The sequence below is a fragment of the Xenopus laevis genome, chromosome 1S (genome assembly GCF_017654675.1).
Source record: "Xenopus laevis strain J_2021 chromosome 1S, Xenopus_laevis_v10.1, whole genome shotgun sequence".
Classification (NCBI taxonomy): Eukaryota; Metazoa; Chordata; class Amphibia; order Anura; family Pipidae; genus Xenopus; species Xenopus laevis.
In genome coordinates, this window is record NC_054372.1 from 84,453,427 (window position 1) to 84,467,860 (window position 14,434).

General features: G+C 41.2%; 1 protein-coding gene across 1 annotated transcript in view; it reads right to left on the reverse strand.

Moving 5' to 3' along the window:
• b4galt1.2.S (UDP-Gal:betaGlcNAc beta 1,4- galactosyltransferase, polypeptide 1, gene 2 S homeolog) overlaps nucleotides 1–14,434 on the reverse strand; it is a 52,157-nt gene that overhangs the window by 12,080 nt on the left and 25,643 nt on the right. The window contains exons 4-5 of the mRNA XM_018243541.2: nucleotides 11,852–12,039; nucleotides 4,884–5,006 (exon numbers count right to left, since the gene is read on the reverse strand). Of these exons, the coding sequence (XP_018099030.1) occupies nucleotides 4,884–5,006; nucleotides 11,852–12,039 (311 nt within the window). The remainder of the gene's footprint in view (nucleotides 1–4,883; nucleotides 5,007–11,851; nucleotides 12,040–14,434) is intronic.

Genomic DNA, 14,434 nt, shown 5'->3' on the forward strand with positions numbered 1-14,434 from the left:
TTGTCAGTTTATCAGAGCACAAGTCACATGACTTGGGGCAGCTGGGAAACTTCAGTCACTCTTTACTGCTGTACTGCAAGTTGGAGTGATATCATCCCCCTCCCTTCCCCCACACAGTAACCTAACAACAGAACAATGGGAAGGTAACGAGATAGCAGCTAACACAAGATAATAGCTGCCTGGTAGATCTAAGATGAGCACTCAATAGAAAAAGCCAGGTCCCACTGCGTCACATTCAGTTACATTAAAGGGATCTTGTCAACGGAAAACATGTTTTTTTCAAAACGCATCAGTTAATAGTGCTACTCCAGCAGAATTCTGCACTGAAATCCATTTCTCAAAAGAGCAAACAGATTTTTTTATATTCAATTTTGAAATCTGACATGGGGCTAGACATTTTGTCAATTTCCCAGCTGCCCCTGGTCATGTGACTTGTGCCTGCACTTTAGGAGAGAAATGCTTTTTGCCAGGCTGCTGTTCTTCCTTCTCAATGTAACTGAATGTGTCTCAGTGGGACATGGGTTTTTACTATTGAGTGTTGTACTTAGATCTACCAGGCAGCTGTTATCTTGTGTTAGGGAGCTGTTATCTGGTTACCTTCCCAATTGTTCTTTTGTTAGGCTGCTTAGGGTGGAAAGGGAGGGGGGTGATATAGCTCCAACTTGCAGTACAGCAGTAAAGAGTGATTGAAGTTTATCAAAGCACAAGTCACATGACTTGGGTCAGCTGGGAAATTGAAAATATGTCTAGCCCCATGTCAAATTTCAAAATTGAATATAAAAAAATCTGTTTGCTCTTTTGAGAAATGGATTTCAGTGCAGAATTCTGCTGGATCAGCACTATTAACTGATTCATTTTGAAAAAAAAATTGTTTCCCCATGACAGTATCCCTTTAAGTAGGAGAAACCACAGCCTGCCAGAAAGCAGTTCCATCCTAAAGTGCTGACTCTTTCTCAAAGCACATGACCAGGCATAATGACCTGAGATGGCTGCCTACACACCAATATTACAACTTAAAAAAAACTACACTTTCTGGTTCAGGAATTAAATGTTATATTGCAGAGTGAAATATTTGCAGTGTAAACAGTATAATTTAGAAATAAAAAATACATCGTAAAAATCATGACAGAATCCCTTTAATGAAAACATACTGTATGTAGGCAGATTCACTTACGGTCGAATTGTCGCCAGCAATTGTCACCATTACGCTAATTCACTAATATGCGAAGTTGCACACTGGGCACCGAACGCTGTCAACTTTTCGCTAGCGTTACTTCGGTAGTGCAAGCATTTCATAGCAAAGATGCTCTAGCGTTCGTTTGTGCCTAGCGAAAATCACTAGTGATCTTGCACTTAGGTCAATTTGCATACGGCGGGTAATTTATAATTGTATGTAGGTCTGTATTATAAATGTTGGTGGAAATGCTTGAAGTTACCACTTTTTATTACACATGTCCAGGGAACCTTAATAAAGACAAGAGAATTTATATAATGAGCCCACTGTTCAATGAATGTGCCATATGTTAGGAAATGTCTGGAAAAAACAGTTATCCAAAAAAAGTTTGTTAGGACTTTTGCCGGCAATCCCGCTTAAAAAAAGAAAAAGACGCCAGCATTTTTTGAACTTTAATGCATTTTCGGCACACATGATATGATGTAAGTGACAGAAGATTGAGGAAGATCTAGCTTGTTTTAAGCACTTCACCTGGTCTGAGGCGGCAAATTCAACTCTGGCAAAAGAGGTAATGTTCAGTAAAATCCACAGTGCGACTGAATGCTAGCGACGGTTCACTTTGCTAGCAGATTGGCGCCTGCTAGTGAATTGGCAACGCTGGCGAAAAGCCACTTCGCCCTTTAGTGAATCTGCCCCAAGGTCTGCTTAAAGGGGTTGTTCACCTTCAAACAACTAGTTGGTTTCAGATAGATCACCAGAAATAACGACTTTTTCCAATGAATTTCTAATTTCTATGTGTGACAGTTTTTCTAATATTGAAGTGTAAAGTGACATTTCTCTCCTTCTGAATCAGCTCTGGGGGGAGGGGGGTCGCCGATCCTGTAAACTGTTCTAAATTAATACATTGAGTTGATCCATTTCTTATCTTTGTCCCTGCTGAGCAGAATCCCTGGGTTTCATTACAGGCAGCTGTTAGAATTGATACAATAGTTGCTATTACTCCAGAGATGCTGCTGAGAAATGTATCAACTCAATGTTGCAAATTTTTAACAGTTCAGAGTCTGCACCTGAATTACTGAGCTGCCAGACTCAAACACCAGAGACACGAACATTCAACTTTAAACTTAAATTTTGGAAAAAACTTAAAAAATAAATAATGGAAAGTAATTGAAAAAAGTCTTTATTTCTGGGGAACAATCTAAAAACAACTGAATTGAAAAAAGTGTTTGGAAGGTGAACAACCCTTTAAATCCATTTTGGTAAAGAGGACCTTAAAATGGAAATTCCTTCCAAACAGTATGGCCGCCCTTTTGGTTTTGCTCTGCTGAGGGTGACAGGATAGTACCATTTCAGGATGTTAGTGATTTTAAAGTGTGTCTCTTGTACAAAAGCAACTTGAGCTTTATGCCGGCCATCAATTCTGATGAAAGAAAATCCTTTTTTTGAGGGAAATTTAACCTGTATACATTTAGACTAAGTACTCTTATGGGTGTACTTTTTGTGTTGGGTATTGGGTTACCAAGTGTTGACATATTGTTTTGTGACAAATGGGGTAGGGGGAGAGGAGGGCAGGAGGTAGGGGTTAAGAGGGTGGGACAGGCTGATTAAATCCCCTTTCAGGAAAATTATGGTTATCACACTCTTTCCAATGAAGGGTAGTAGCAATCGCCTCATATGGATAGTTCAAAAAGTGAGTGTGGGAGCTAGGGGGAGGTGGGTGTTGAGTAGCGAACCTAAGAGAGTAGAGTTCTGGTGTACCTTTTGTTACAGCATTGGCTTCTTGTGGTTTAGCTCAGACACGGGGGAAGGAATCTTAAAATAGGTAGCTACAGTATTGTGATGGCACTTGATTTGTATGGGGTCTATGACAGACCATCAGTACCATTGGTGTATAGCAAGGCCCTAGTTTATGTGACAATAGATTGTGTTACAATGCCATCCTTTATACCTTACCCTGTACGTGCTGCCTCGCTAACCATCTATGACACATACTAAGGCATAATGCAGCAAGAACCCCATTTATACAGTATAAGAACTAACAATATCTAACAGTATATAAACAACTAGTCATATTGGTCTCTATAAGGGACTGCCAGACACTTAATATATTGTCAGTTCCATGAGATGCATCTCAGCTACATCTTCATTATCCAGAGATAGCGATGGTATATACTGTAACTGGTCAAGGCAGATATTAATCGGTGATCAGTAAAGTATAATTTATGACTAGTCAATAACCAAGATTAAAAAAAATATCAAACCTGCATGCATCATTAAGATGCCTTCCATGGGGTAACATAGGTGACGTATTAACGAAAAACGGTACCTAAACTCAAAACCTGACAAACCAGTTCAGTCCCAATTTGGCTAAATAGCTGAACTTCGTTCAGGTCTAACCACTGTGGTAGTGGAAAACCTGTGGGCATGAGAGCATATCCTCGAGATCATTGTGGGTTGGTCATCCTTCTGAAGCAACTGGTGGACTGGTGCCATACAGGTAGTTAGACCAATCTGTAACATCCGGAGGTGAAATATAAAGGGCTGTACAGAATCTTCTGATATTGGACTGTTCACAGAGGTGATGCCAGGGGTGAGCCTACTTGTAGACTATCTTGCGTGCTTTTAGGGTCTCCATCAGGCCTTTCAGAAGGTGCTGCTGCAGGATTGTCGAGTATGCCATGTCTTGAAACAGTTCAATCTTATTCCTAGTCCTTGCCCTGCCTATCTGACCTTCTTAAGGATTTCTTCTTTTTTTGATGTAGTGGTGTTGGCAGCAAAGTACATCTCGAGGCCTGCAGAATCTAGCTGCGACAACTCTATGGAAGCAGTCTATACGAATATTCATGTCTTTCACCCCCAAAGGTTTGGGAGTAGTCCCAGGAGGCAAAGTTTTATGAGTTTTCCAAATTTTTGTAAATGGAAGAAGCGCTTTGGAGCTCAAAGAAAATATGTCTTGAACTTTTTCTATGAACTGAATCAGAACAAATACCAGTTGGAAATGTGTTTGTTTTTGACCCAGATGCATGGCATGCTTTCCTGCTTTAGTTATTCTTTGAAAACCACCCCAAAAGAGTGAGGAATTGAATCTAAATTAACAATTTACATTACATCTACCTTATGCCCATGTTTCTAGTGAGCCAATGCGTATCCATGTAATGGACAAAATGTACTCTTATACTCTGTATTTTAGTGAAAAAAAAATAGTGTTTGTTAAATGCTGCTGTTAAAATAGTACATAAAATATGACCAGAAGACCATATGGAAACTGTGGTCCAGTCAGTGGCTAGTTAAGGGGAGTAAGGCCTACTCTACTTCAAATGATAGAGCGTTATAAGTTAAACATGCCATATGTCTGCCACAGGATAGAAGTGTCCATAAACACACTTCATTACTTTACATTCATTTACAAATGTCAGGGGGACAGGTGTGTTGATCTGTACAGAATTTCATTAATTTCATTAATAGGATAGGCCAGAGAAACATCAGTGTACCATGTGCCTAATTGATTTGTGAAGGGCTGTCTAACTGGAGGCCATGGCCCTCCAAGAGATTTTTATGGCCCTCGTCTAAGAGCTCCATTAACCTCCCTAGATGACATAATTATTATATTATATTATAGATTGGTGCTGAAATATGTAATATAATAAATAACTGGCCCACTATATGGAAACAGTTTCACACTGGTTTTGTACAATTGATGTTTTCTTACCGGTTGTAGATATCATCATCTTCTCCACCCCAACCCCAATAATTATTTGGAAATCCATTGATTTTGAGAAATTGCTTCATGCTCAATGCAGAAACGCCACCAAAATACTGATTGTATGGCAGGCTGGAAAGAATTCATAATGTAAGTTATAACAACATATGACAATATTTAAACATGCTCTCTAGATTTAAAAAATCTCACTTGCTATCAGAATATATCATATTTTTAATAATGACTAGTGATGGGCGAATAAATTAGGCAGGCAAAAATTCGTGGTGAATGTTTTTGTGAAACTGCGGCGTCAATTTGCCACCGAACAATCTGGTGCAACAATATATCCTATTGCGCATCAAAATTGGCAAGTCAAAATGATTTGGATGCCCATTGACTTTAATGCATTTGGACAAAATAGTCGCATGTATAAAAATTGTGGATTGTGTCAAAAATTGTCGCATAGCAAAACTATTTTGACGCCCATTGACTTCAATGTGAATTTTCAGATTCGCCCATCACTAATAAAGACCCCTTTTCGATTGTACATTATTATGTAAAACACATGACCAGTAGAACTTTATTGCTATTTAGGTGTAGCAAGTTGCTCTGTAATTATAATGCAAATGCCTCATTATTTATGACTTAATTAGACTGTGAACTTAATTGAGATGAAGAGATATAGGGTATATTTATCAAAGAGTGAAGTCAGAGATCGCCACAGTCCTCTAGAGTAAAATTCCTCCACTCTCCATTCATTGCTATGGGATTTTGAAAGGTATATTTATCAATGGATAAACTTTCACTTTCACCATTGATATATACTCTTCCCATAAAATTCCCATAGAAATTAATGGAGAAAGGCGGAATTTCACTCTAGAGAACTCTGGTGATCTCTAAATTCACTCTTTGATAATTATACCACTAAGAGAAGCCCCTGCTCAAAAGAATAACTTTTTTATTTCTAGTTAGGGTACATGAAAATCTTATTTCCACAAGTTCAAACCTATGTGCATATTATTCCTATCACATTTATTTTCCATCTGATCTACAGCAGGACTCTGCAACCTGGTGGCCCGGGTATAATGTGGACATCCAAAAGTATTATGTGGTATCAAACTTCCTAAGATTAATGGAATACCTGGTTATAGATATCATCATCTTTTCCACCCCTGGAGAAGGGGATCTTTAAAAAAAAAAAAAAAAACAAAGATACAGGAGAAAACTACCCTGTGTGTGTGCTCTCACTGCATACACAGGACAGATTTCAGTCAGAAAACACTCAAATGTGCATTTTCTGCTTAAAATCCTGTTTCACTGGTGGAGACAAACACAATGTGCCATTACCTGAAAGGCTATAGTGTGAACATCATCAACTGAAGATGCTATTTCCGCTCTTCTAATCTCAAGAAAGAAAGATCTTGACAAGTCTCTAACCAGGGGCATTTTTGCCAAGGTTATTCCTTTATACATTTTATTAGAAGACACATAACTATATAACATAACTCTTATATAGTTAATCTGATTGGAAAAAAGAAAACTACCAATCAAATTCAGGTCTTCTATGTATCTTGGCAGCCACAATTAGTAGATCTATATGGAAGGTGGTCTTTCAAAAGTGCCACACCCCAAATGTGCCAGTCCAGGTAGATAAAAAAGGAGAATTTTTTCATACTTACCGTAATTCTCTTTTCCTGGCCACTTTCCATTACAACCGGGGGGCTCCTCCCATCCCATCCCTGCCCATAGACCAGAACGTCCCTCCCCCTCTAAAGCTTTAAAGGCACCCCCTGGACACACTTTCTTCATCTAATATAAAGCAACTGTCCCAATGGGGTGGGAAATGCTGAAATGGAGAGTGGCCAAGAAAAGAGAATTACAGTAAGTATGAAAGAATTCTCCATATCAGCATTACAACCGGATATACCGAGTCATGAAGGCTAATGGGTGGGAAAAACAATACACAGGAACTGATGCAAAAATGATTTTAATAAGAATGCAAGGCCATGTGGCTACCAGCTGCAAAGGCATGATTACTTGAAGAAGACAAGTCCAACTGATAGTGCCTGATGAAGGTTCGAGCTGAGGACCAGGAGGCTACTTAGCAGATCTGTGGAGTCGAGACATTCGCCAGCGCTGCCCATGCAGACAAAACAGCCCTAGTGGAGTGGGCCTTTAAACCCTCCAAGCCTGTAGAGACAGGGCAGCTGGGTTTGGATGAAGAAGAGGCCCCTCACTCAGCAAATCCCTCCTCAGAGGGCACAGGAGGGGCTATCGAAAAGTTTGAGGAGCAAGGGGTACCATGGCCTGCGTGGCTATTTTGGGGCAATCAGAATCAATTCGGTCTTGTCCTCGATGAGCTTCAGAAGGACCTTCTGGATGAGGGGAAATGGAGAGAAGGCATAAGCTAGCCTGAAGGATCAAGTTTGGAGCAACTCATCTGACCCCATTGCCAACTGGCATGGTTTTCTCGAGAAGAAAGCTGGAAGCTTCATATTGAGGTGAGAGGCTAGAAGATTGATCTCTGGAAGACCCCATCTCATCACTAGCGTCTGAAAAACCTCCTGGTTCAATGACCACTTGTGGCTTAAGATACAGTTTCTGCTCAGGAAGTCTGCCTCCAGAGTCTCGATTCCCAGAAGATGTTCCGCTGTCAGCAAGGTCAGGTTTTTCTCTGCCCACTGGATGATGGGCTGGGTTTCTAGAAGCAACGACTTGCTCCTCATTCCCCCCTGCCTCCTGATATATGCTACAGCACTGGTGTTGTCCGAAAGGAGCTTGACTGAAGAGCCTCTGAGAACATCCGCAAAAGCAAACCAGGCTAATTTTGCTGCTCTTATCGCCAAGATGTTTGAAGGTACATTAGTCTGACAAGTAGGCCATTTTTCCTGGACCCATTCTGTCCCCAATCTGGCTCCCCAGCCCCGAGTGGAGGCAACTGAAACTAGGACCTTCCAAAGTGGCTGAGAGAGGCAATATCCTCTCATAAGGTTCTTCTCTGATCTCCACTATAGGAGAAAATTCTTGAAGGACTGAGATAGATGGATCTTCTGATACCAATCCTTCTCTTCCCTGTTCCATTGGTCCAAGAACAGATATTGGGCTGGCCTCATGTGCCATCTCACCCACTTTGTTACTGGAATGGTTGCTGCCATGGAGCCCAGCAGGGACATCAAGTCCCTGGCTGTGGCCCAATCCTTGAATTGGAAACTTAAGGCTAAGTTGACAAGGGCCCCGACTTTCTGGAGAGGAATCGAGACTGGGTCCTTCTGGGTGTTGAAGGAAGCCCCTAGATAGACCAAAGTCTGGGATGGAGACAAATGGTTCTTTTCCCAATTCACAAGCCAGCAGTGGGATTCTAGGAAACTGAGGACTCGGTCGCGGTGTGCCAGTAGAGTCTCCCTTTTTGTTGCTGACAAGAGAATGTCGTCTAGGTAGTGTCAGATGGAGATTTCCTCTAGTCTGAGAGCCACTATTAGGGTGACTAGGACCTTTGAAAAAACTCTTGGAGCGGTGGAAAGGCCAAAGTGTAAACAGCGAAATTGAAAATGTCTTCCTGCTATAGCGAAGCATAGGAAACGCTGGTGAGAATGAGCTACTGGGATGTGGAGGTAGGCATCCTGTAGATCGATTGGAAGAAGCCAGTCTTGTGGAAGCACTGCCGCGATGATTGAGAAAATGGATTCCATCTTGATTTTTTGTACTTTCAAGTGTTTGTTGACTAGCTTTAAGTCTAGTATCGGTCTCCATCCTCCTGCGGACTTCTTCACCAAGAAGAGAATGGAGTAGATCCCTTTTCTCTGCTCCTCTGGTGGAACTGGAGACACCGCTTCTTCTGTTATCAGCCACTGCAAATAATGATCCAAGGCCTCTCTTTTTTCTCCTTCGCTGGGGTAAGGAGAGATTCGAAAAATATGGTCTGTTGGGACTGAGACAAACTCCAGAAGGTAGCCTCTTGTTAAAATGTCTAAAACCCACTGGTCTTAGATGGTAGACCTCCATGATGTTAGAAAGCCTGCCAACCTGCCCCCTACCTTCCCTTTGGAGGACGGATAGTCAGGATGGCTTCTTGTTTGTCTGGAAAGGCTTAGACTTGTCTTCTCTAGGAAATGAAGCCTGTCCCTTTCTCCAGGAAAAGGGTCTGTAGTCTTCTCCTGTAGACCTAGACCCTTGCTGTCCGGTCCTGGGTCTTCCTGACCCTCGAAAAGTAGATGATTTAAAGTAAGGGACTCTTTGCTTTTTCTTCCCTTGGGGCAAGAATAGACTTTTTTCCCTGGAGGCTTTGGATATGACATCATCCAATTTTGATCCAAATAGGCGCAAGCCCTCAAAAGGTAAGGTGCAGAGGCTCATTTTGGATGAGACATCTGCCGCACATGGTCTGAGCCACAGAGCACTTTGGGCCGCCACCAAGAGAGCCATTGAACGTGCTGTCAGTCTGGTGAGATCCACTGTGCCCTCTGAGATAAACCCCGTAGCCAACTTTAGTTCTGCCAATCTGGAGGAGATTTCTTTTAAGTCTGCTCCTTCTGAAATAGCTCCTTCAATCCCGTCGATCCAAAGGGACACGGCCTTGGCCATTGAGACTAAGGCCACTGCTGGCTTGCAAGCAGCCCCAGCCACTAGAAAAGCTTTTCTGAGGTCTGACTCCAACCTCCTATCCATAGGATCCCTTAGGGTAGAACTGTCATCGATGAGAAGTGTTCTTGGCTAGATGTATAACAGCCAGATCAACAGAAGGGGCAGAAAAGCATTCCTTGGTTTCAGAATCCTTGAATGGATATAGCTTAGAAAATCTTGTCCCCTGAGAGACAAAGGAGACCTTCTTGGCGGTTTTCTGCCATTCAGCCTTTATGAGGTCTGAGACTTCTTGAAAAAGTGGAAAAGCTTGGGGCGTTTTTGTGGAGGATGGCAGAACCTTCAGGGTAAGTGACCCTTCTCCATCTTCCTCTACCCCTAAAGTCTGTCTGACAGCCTTGATAAGTAGGGAGACTAAGGAAAGATCAAAGTGTACTTGGCACTTTCTGATTTCTCCTCAGAGTCGAAAAGGTCATCCGCAAGTAACTCTGGAGACACAGATTTATCTTCAGAGGAGTCTTCCTCTCTTCCCAGACCAGGACTACCAAATCCCTTGGGGCTATGGTAGAAGGACCAGAAGCAGAACTGCAGAATTCAATCCAGCAGGATCTGCAAAACTTCTTGCCTGTTTAAAACGGATTGAAGCAACCCACATATTCCTGGGCCGTAGAAGGACCTGTGCACTTTTTAGAAGATCCATCTTCTGGTAAGCTGGAAGAGAGAAGAAAAAAACCCAAAATCAAAAAAAAAGAAGAGAGAGAGGGAGAAGGAAAAGAGAAAATAGAAAAGGAGGGACCTACCTAGCTTGGAGGGCAGAGGCACCTGAGGCTAAGGAATCCATTCCAAAAAAACCTTTCCTGACACAAAAGAAGGAAGACTCAGCTCGAACCATGGGGAAGTGGGTAACACTTGGAGAGGAAGTGACACGCACTTCCAATCTCCTCCCGAAGATTCCCCAAACAAAAATGGCCGCCGCGACTTTTTGAGCGAAAATGCACGTGCGCGCCCATCTAAGATGGCCGCGGCGGCTTGTCGGAATTGCGCATGTGCAAAATCCAAAATGGACCCTGCGAGCGAAAACACGCCAGTCACAAGGAAAAAAGGGGTAGCAGCTGAATCCTATTCTGTGCAGGAAGGCAGATATGAGAGAAAAGGTAGATAACATCTACCATGGATTCCTTTGCGGCACAAGCAACTTCCAAGTCACTTACATGCTGCGCTCAGGGAGACAAAATGGAGGAGGTAGAAAAACCCAATCAAGGCTTAGCCCCTTGTCTGCCCCACACCCCGACTTTACAAGAAGGGGAGGAAGGAGAAGCACCCCTGCCCTGGATTCACCTAAGGAAGCTTACAACTTCCCAGGGAATAACTCAAACTAGGAGAGGATCCCTAAGGTCATAGCAGAGCAAGGACAGAAAGAAAAAAGACGAAGTAAGTGTGTCCATGGGTGCCTTTAAAGTTTTAGAGGGGGGGGGACAGTCTGGTCTATGGGCGGGGATGGGAGGAGCCCCCCGGTTGTAATGCTGATATGGAGTGGCCAGGAAATATGAAATAATACTTTAAATGTGTGCTTTTATTTATTTATTTTAATTAAAGAGGTAGTAAATACAATCAGAGACATGACACATGAATAAGGTTGCCGTCTGGCCGTCAAAAATGATGGTTGATCCCAATGTTATTAATAGGGGAAAAAAGGTAAATATATAGGAAGGCCGGTATTTTTTTCCAAAAAAGGTGGCAACCCTACACATGAGGCAAATTCAATTGTTTTCCTCAGGCTCCAGCTGAGTGGGTGGCAAAACACTTGAAACTTTCACTACACAGACATTAATGGGATTGTCTAGACCCTACCATTGGTTTTTGAATTATTTGCCTATACTGCAAATTTCACTAACCTCGTCAATGAAAAACATGCCATACAATTGGGGGCACATTTACTAAGGGTTGAATTTCGAAGTTAAAAAACTTCGAAATTCGACCATCGAATTACATACTTCGATAGTCGAAGTATTTTTTCAATCGAAAACGGCTATTTTCGAGCGATTCGAAGGATCTTACCAAAAAAAACCATTGACTTCTAAAAACTTAGCCAAAGACTCAGAGAGGTTCTAGGAGGTTCCCCCATAGCAATTCGGCAGGTTTAAGGTGGCAAAGTGTCAAAGTCGATGTTGTTTTAATGAGACAGTACTCGATTTTCGAATGGTCGAATTTGTGAAGTTTTTTCAATTCAAACCGAATTTTGGTTTTCGATGGTCGAAGTACCCAAAAATTACTTTGAAATTCAAAGTTTTTGAATTCAAAAATACACTTAGACCCTTAGTAAATGGGCCCCATGAATTATAGGAAACAAGCCTTTATGTCCCCTTTAGAAGATGAAATTAGTTTAAAAAAATTCTTACCCAAACCCAAATTTATCCATTGCTGCAGAGAGATGTCTTGGTTGGCTAAAACACGTGTAGGTGTTCCGATCATCCATCGGGATAAGATCAACATCACTAAATACAAAACAATCGTAGGCATATTCTTTCAATGATTCCACATAACCAATGTTCAGCAGTTTGGCCCGATTGAAAGTTTTTTCACCATCCTTGCAAAAAGAATATGGATGAAAATAAATAATGAAATGAAGGGGTCTTTTCCTAATTATATATACGGTGCTTTATACCATAAATTTAACCAACATTTCAACTCCTGCTTCAAAACAGGTACAATTTCTTTCAAAAACTTTAAAACATAGGAACAAAGGAACAAATGTGAAGTATAACCATAGATACTTCTATTCAGTTAAGCTACTGGAAGAAACAAATAATAATTCTCAGCAAGAGATTTCTATAAGTTTCTATAAGTGTAGCGTTAGATCTGTTCTGGTAGTTGGTTAACATTCTGTCAGCTTGATGGCTTCTGGGGGGTGAGTTTGTTGGTGTTTGAGAAGACAGACTGTGTAAAAGCTTGTTCAGTCTCAAGGACAAGTGGGTTATCCCAAAGTAATTCAGTCTTGTACCAGGAGGTATGTTGAAAAACATGTATTAAGTGTCTAATTGGATGAGGTAGTGAAGATATGTACGTGAGCCATGTGTGGAAGAGTGTATTGTTCCTTATTTGTCATGGTCTTGATCCAATCCTGTTGGAAGATATGATGGAGATTGTTCTGGACTAGGGTTAGAGGTGTGGAGGGGTATGGGATAGCCATAGATGCAAGATGACTTTTCTAGCTGCAGCAGCTAGGCATTCAGTCAGGGCTTTTTCTGAACGCGTAGTTTGTGTGTTAAAAGAGAATTTGCTTAAAAAGAGGCTGTAACGTTCAAAGTTTTGCCTGATGGCAAAACCACCTAATGGCCAGTAGCAGGCAACTTCCCCCCAAAATTGTTGAATATTTACGCAGGACCATAGGCAGTGTGTCAAGTCTGCTCCGGGACTACTGCATTTTAGGCATGTATCAGAGGAGGCAGTGCCAATATGGAATCTCTTAAAGTGGAACTGTCACACAAACATAAAAAGCTGTATATTAAAAGTCCTTTTAAAATTAAACAAGGAATCCAAATTCTTTTTTTTCATTAAAGCATTCATAGCTGTTGTAAATGCATTAAAAAATCTCAGCTGTCAATCAAATATTGCCTGCCCCTCCTCTATGCCTTAGGCCTAGAGGCGGGGCAGGCAATTACTTTCACTTTCCATTCAGCACTTACTAGATGTCACTGCTCTCCCCACATTCTCCCTCTCTCTTTACTATTTATTTATGAAACCAGTGCATGGGGATGGACATCAGGTCCCCCATTCTGGTGCACAAATAAGACTTTGAGATGACGCAAGGCTTGCCTTAATAACAGTGTCCACAAAATGGCTCCTAAAATTATTATTGCCCTGACCTAAGGAAACAAGTTTCAAATAATTCCTATAGTGTAATTAAAGTGTATTTTGCTTGACTAACATAATAAAATAGGATTTGGAATATTTTTTTTTAGGTGACAGGTCCCCTTTAAGTGGTGTAAGATATGAGTGATGTAAAATTTGAAGGGACATTTCCTGGTAAGTACTTGCTGGTAAGCTTTTCATTATGTTGATATAGTATTGGAAGATATCGTGGTGTGCTTCTGCATTTGGGATCAGAGCTATCGATCTTATAATATTTGTGCTGGGGTTGTCAATGCCCATGTGGATTCTGATTTGTTGATATATTTGAGATGTAGATTTTGTAGTCGTTTGTAGTGGCCACAGTAAATCTAACAGGTTATGTTTGACTGCATCAGTTAGTTGGGATAGCATCTGTTTTGCAAAGTGTAGTAGTTGTAGGAAAGAGAAAGGTTGATTATGTAGGAAAAGATATTTCTTTATCATATCGAGTGTATGTAGCAGTTTTATATTATCAATAGTTAGTTCTTGTATATCCTTAGTTCTAGTGAGCACCATGTTTGAAATAGTGTATTGTGTCTCCCTGGAGTTAAGTTTTTGTTCCCTAACCATGTAAGGTGTATTGAGTTATACAAAGAGAGACTGCACTCACCAAACAATTTATACTCAAAAGGCCAGGTGCACTATGCTCGGTGTCTACTCCAACCGACATACAGCATTGTAGAAATTAGCACAACTGCCACATGAATTTTAAAAAGTCTTTATTTGTTTCACATGGCTTTTAGATCTCTGACACGTCACGTTTCAAGCCCCAGTATCAAGCATGAAAAAATGCTGATACTGGAGTCTGAAACGTGTGTCTGAGATCTAAAAGCCATGTGAAACAAATAAAGGTTTTTTTAAAATACAAATGGAAGTTGTGGACGGTGCTATGCTAATTTCTTCTCATTTGCTTCATGCAAATTGACTATTCTAGCTGTGTCATTTGCCCATTTATCTAATGTTTTTAATTTTTGTATAAAATTTGTCCCAGGCTGAATTCGTGCCTCCACCGAAGATCGGTTTGTGGTCCCCCAGGAGTCTAGCTGCTGCAGAAGTTCCGAAAAAAACAATTTATTATCATTATTAGGTGT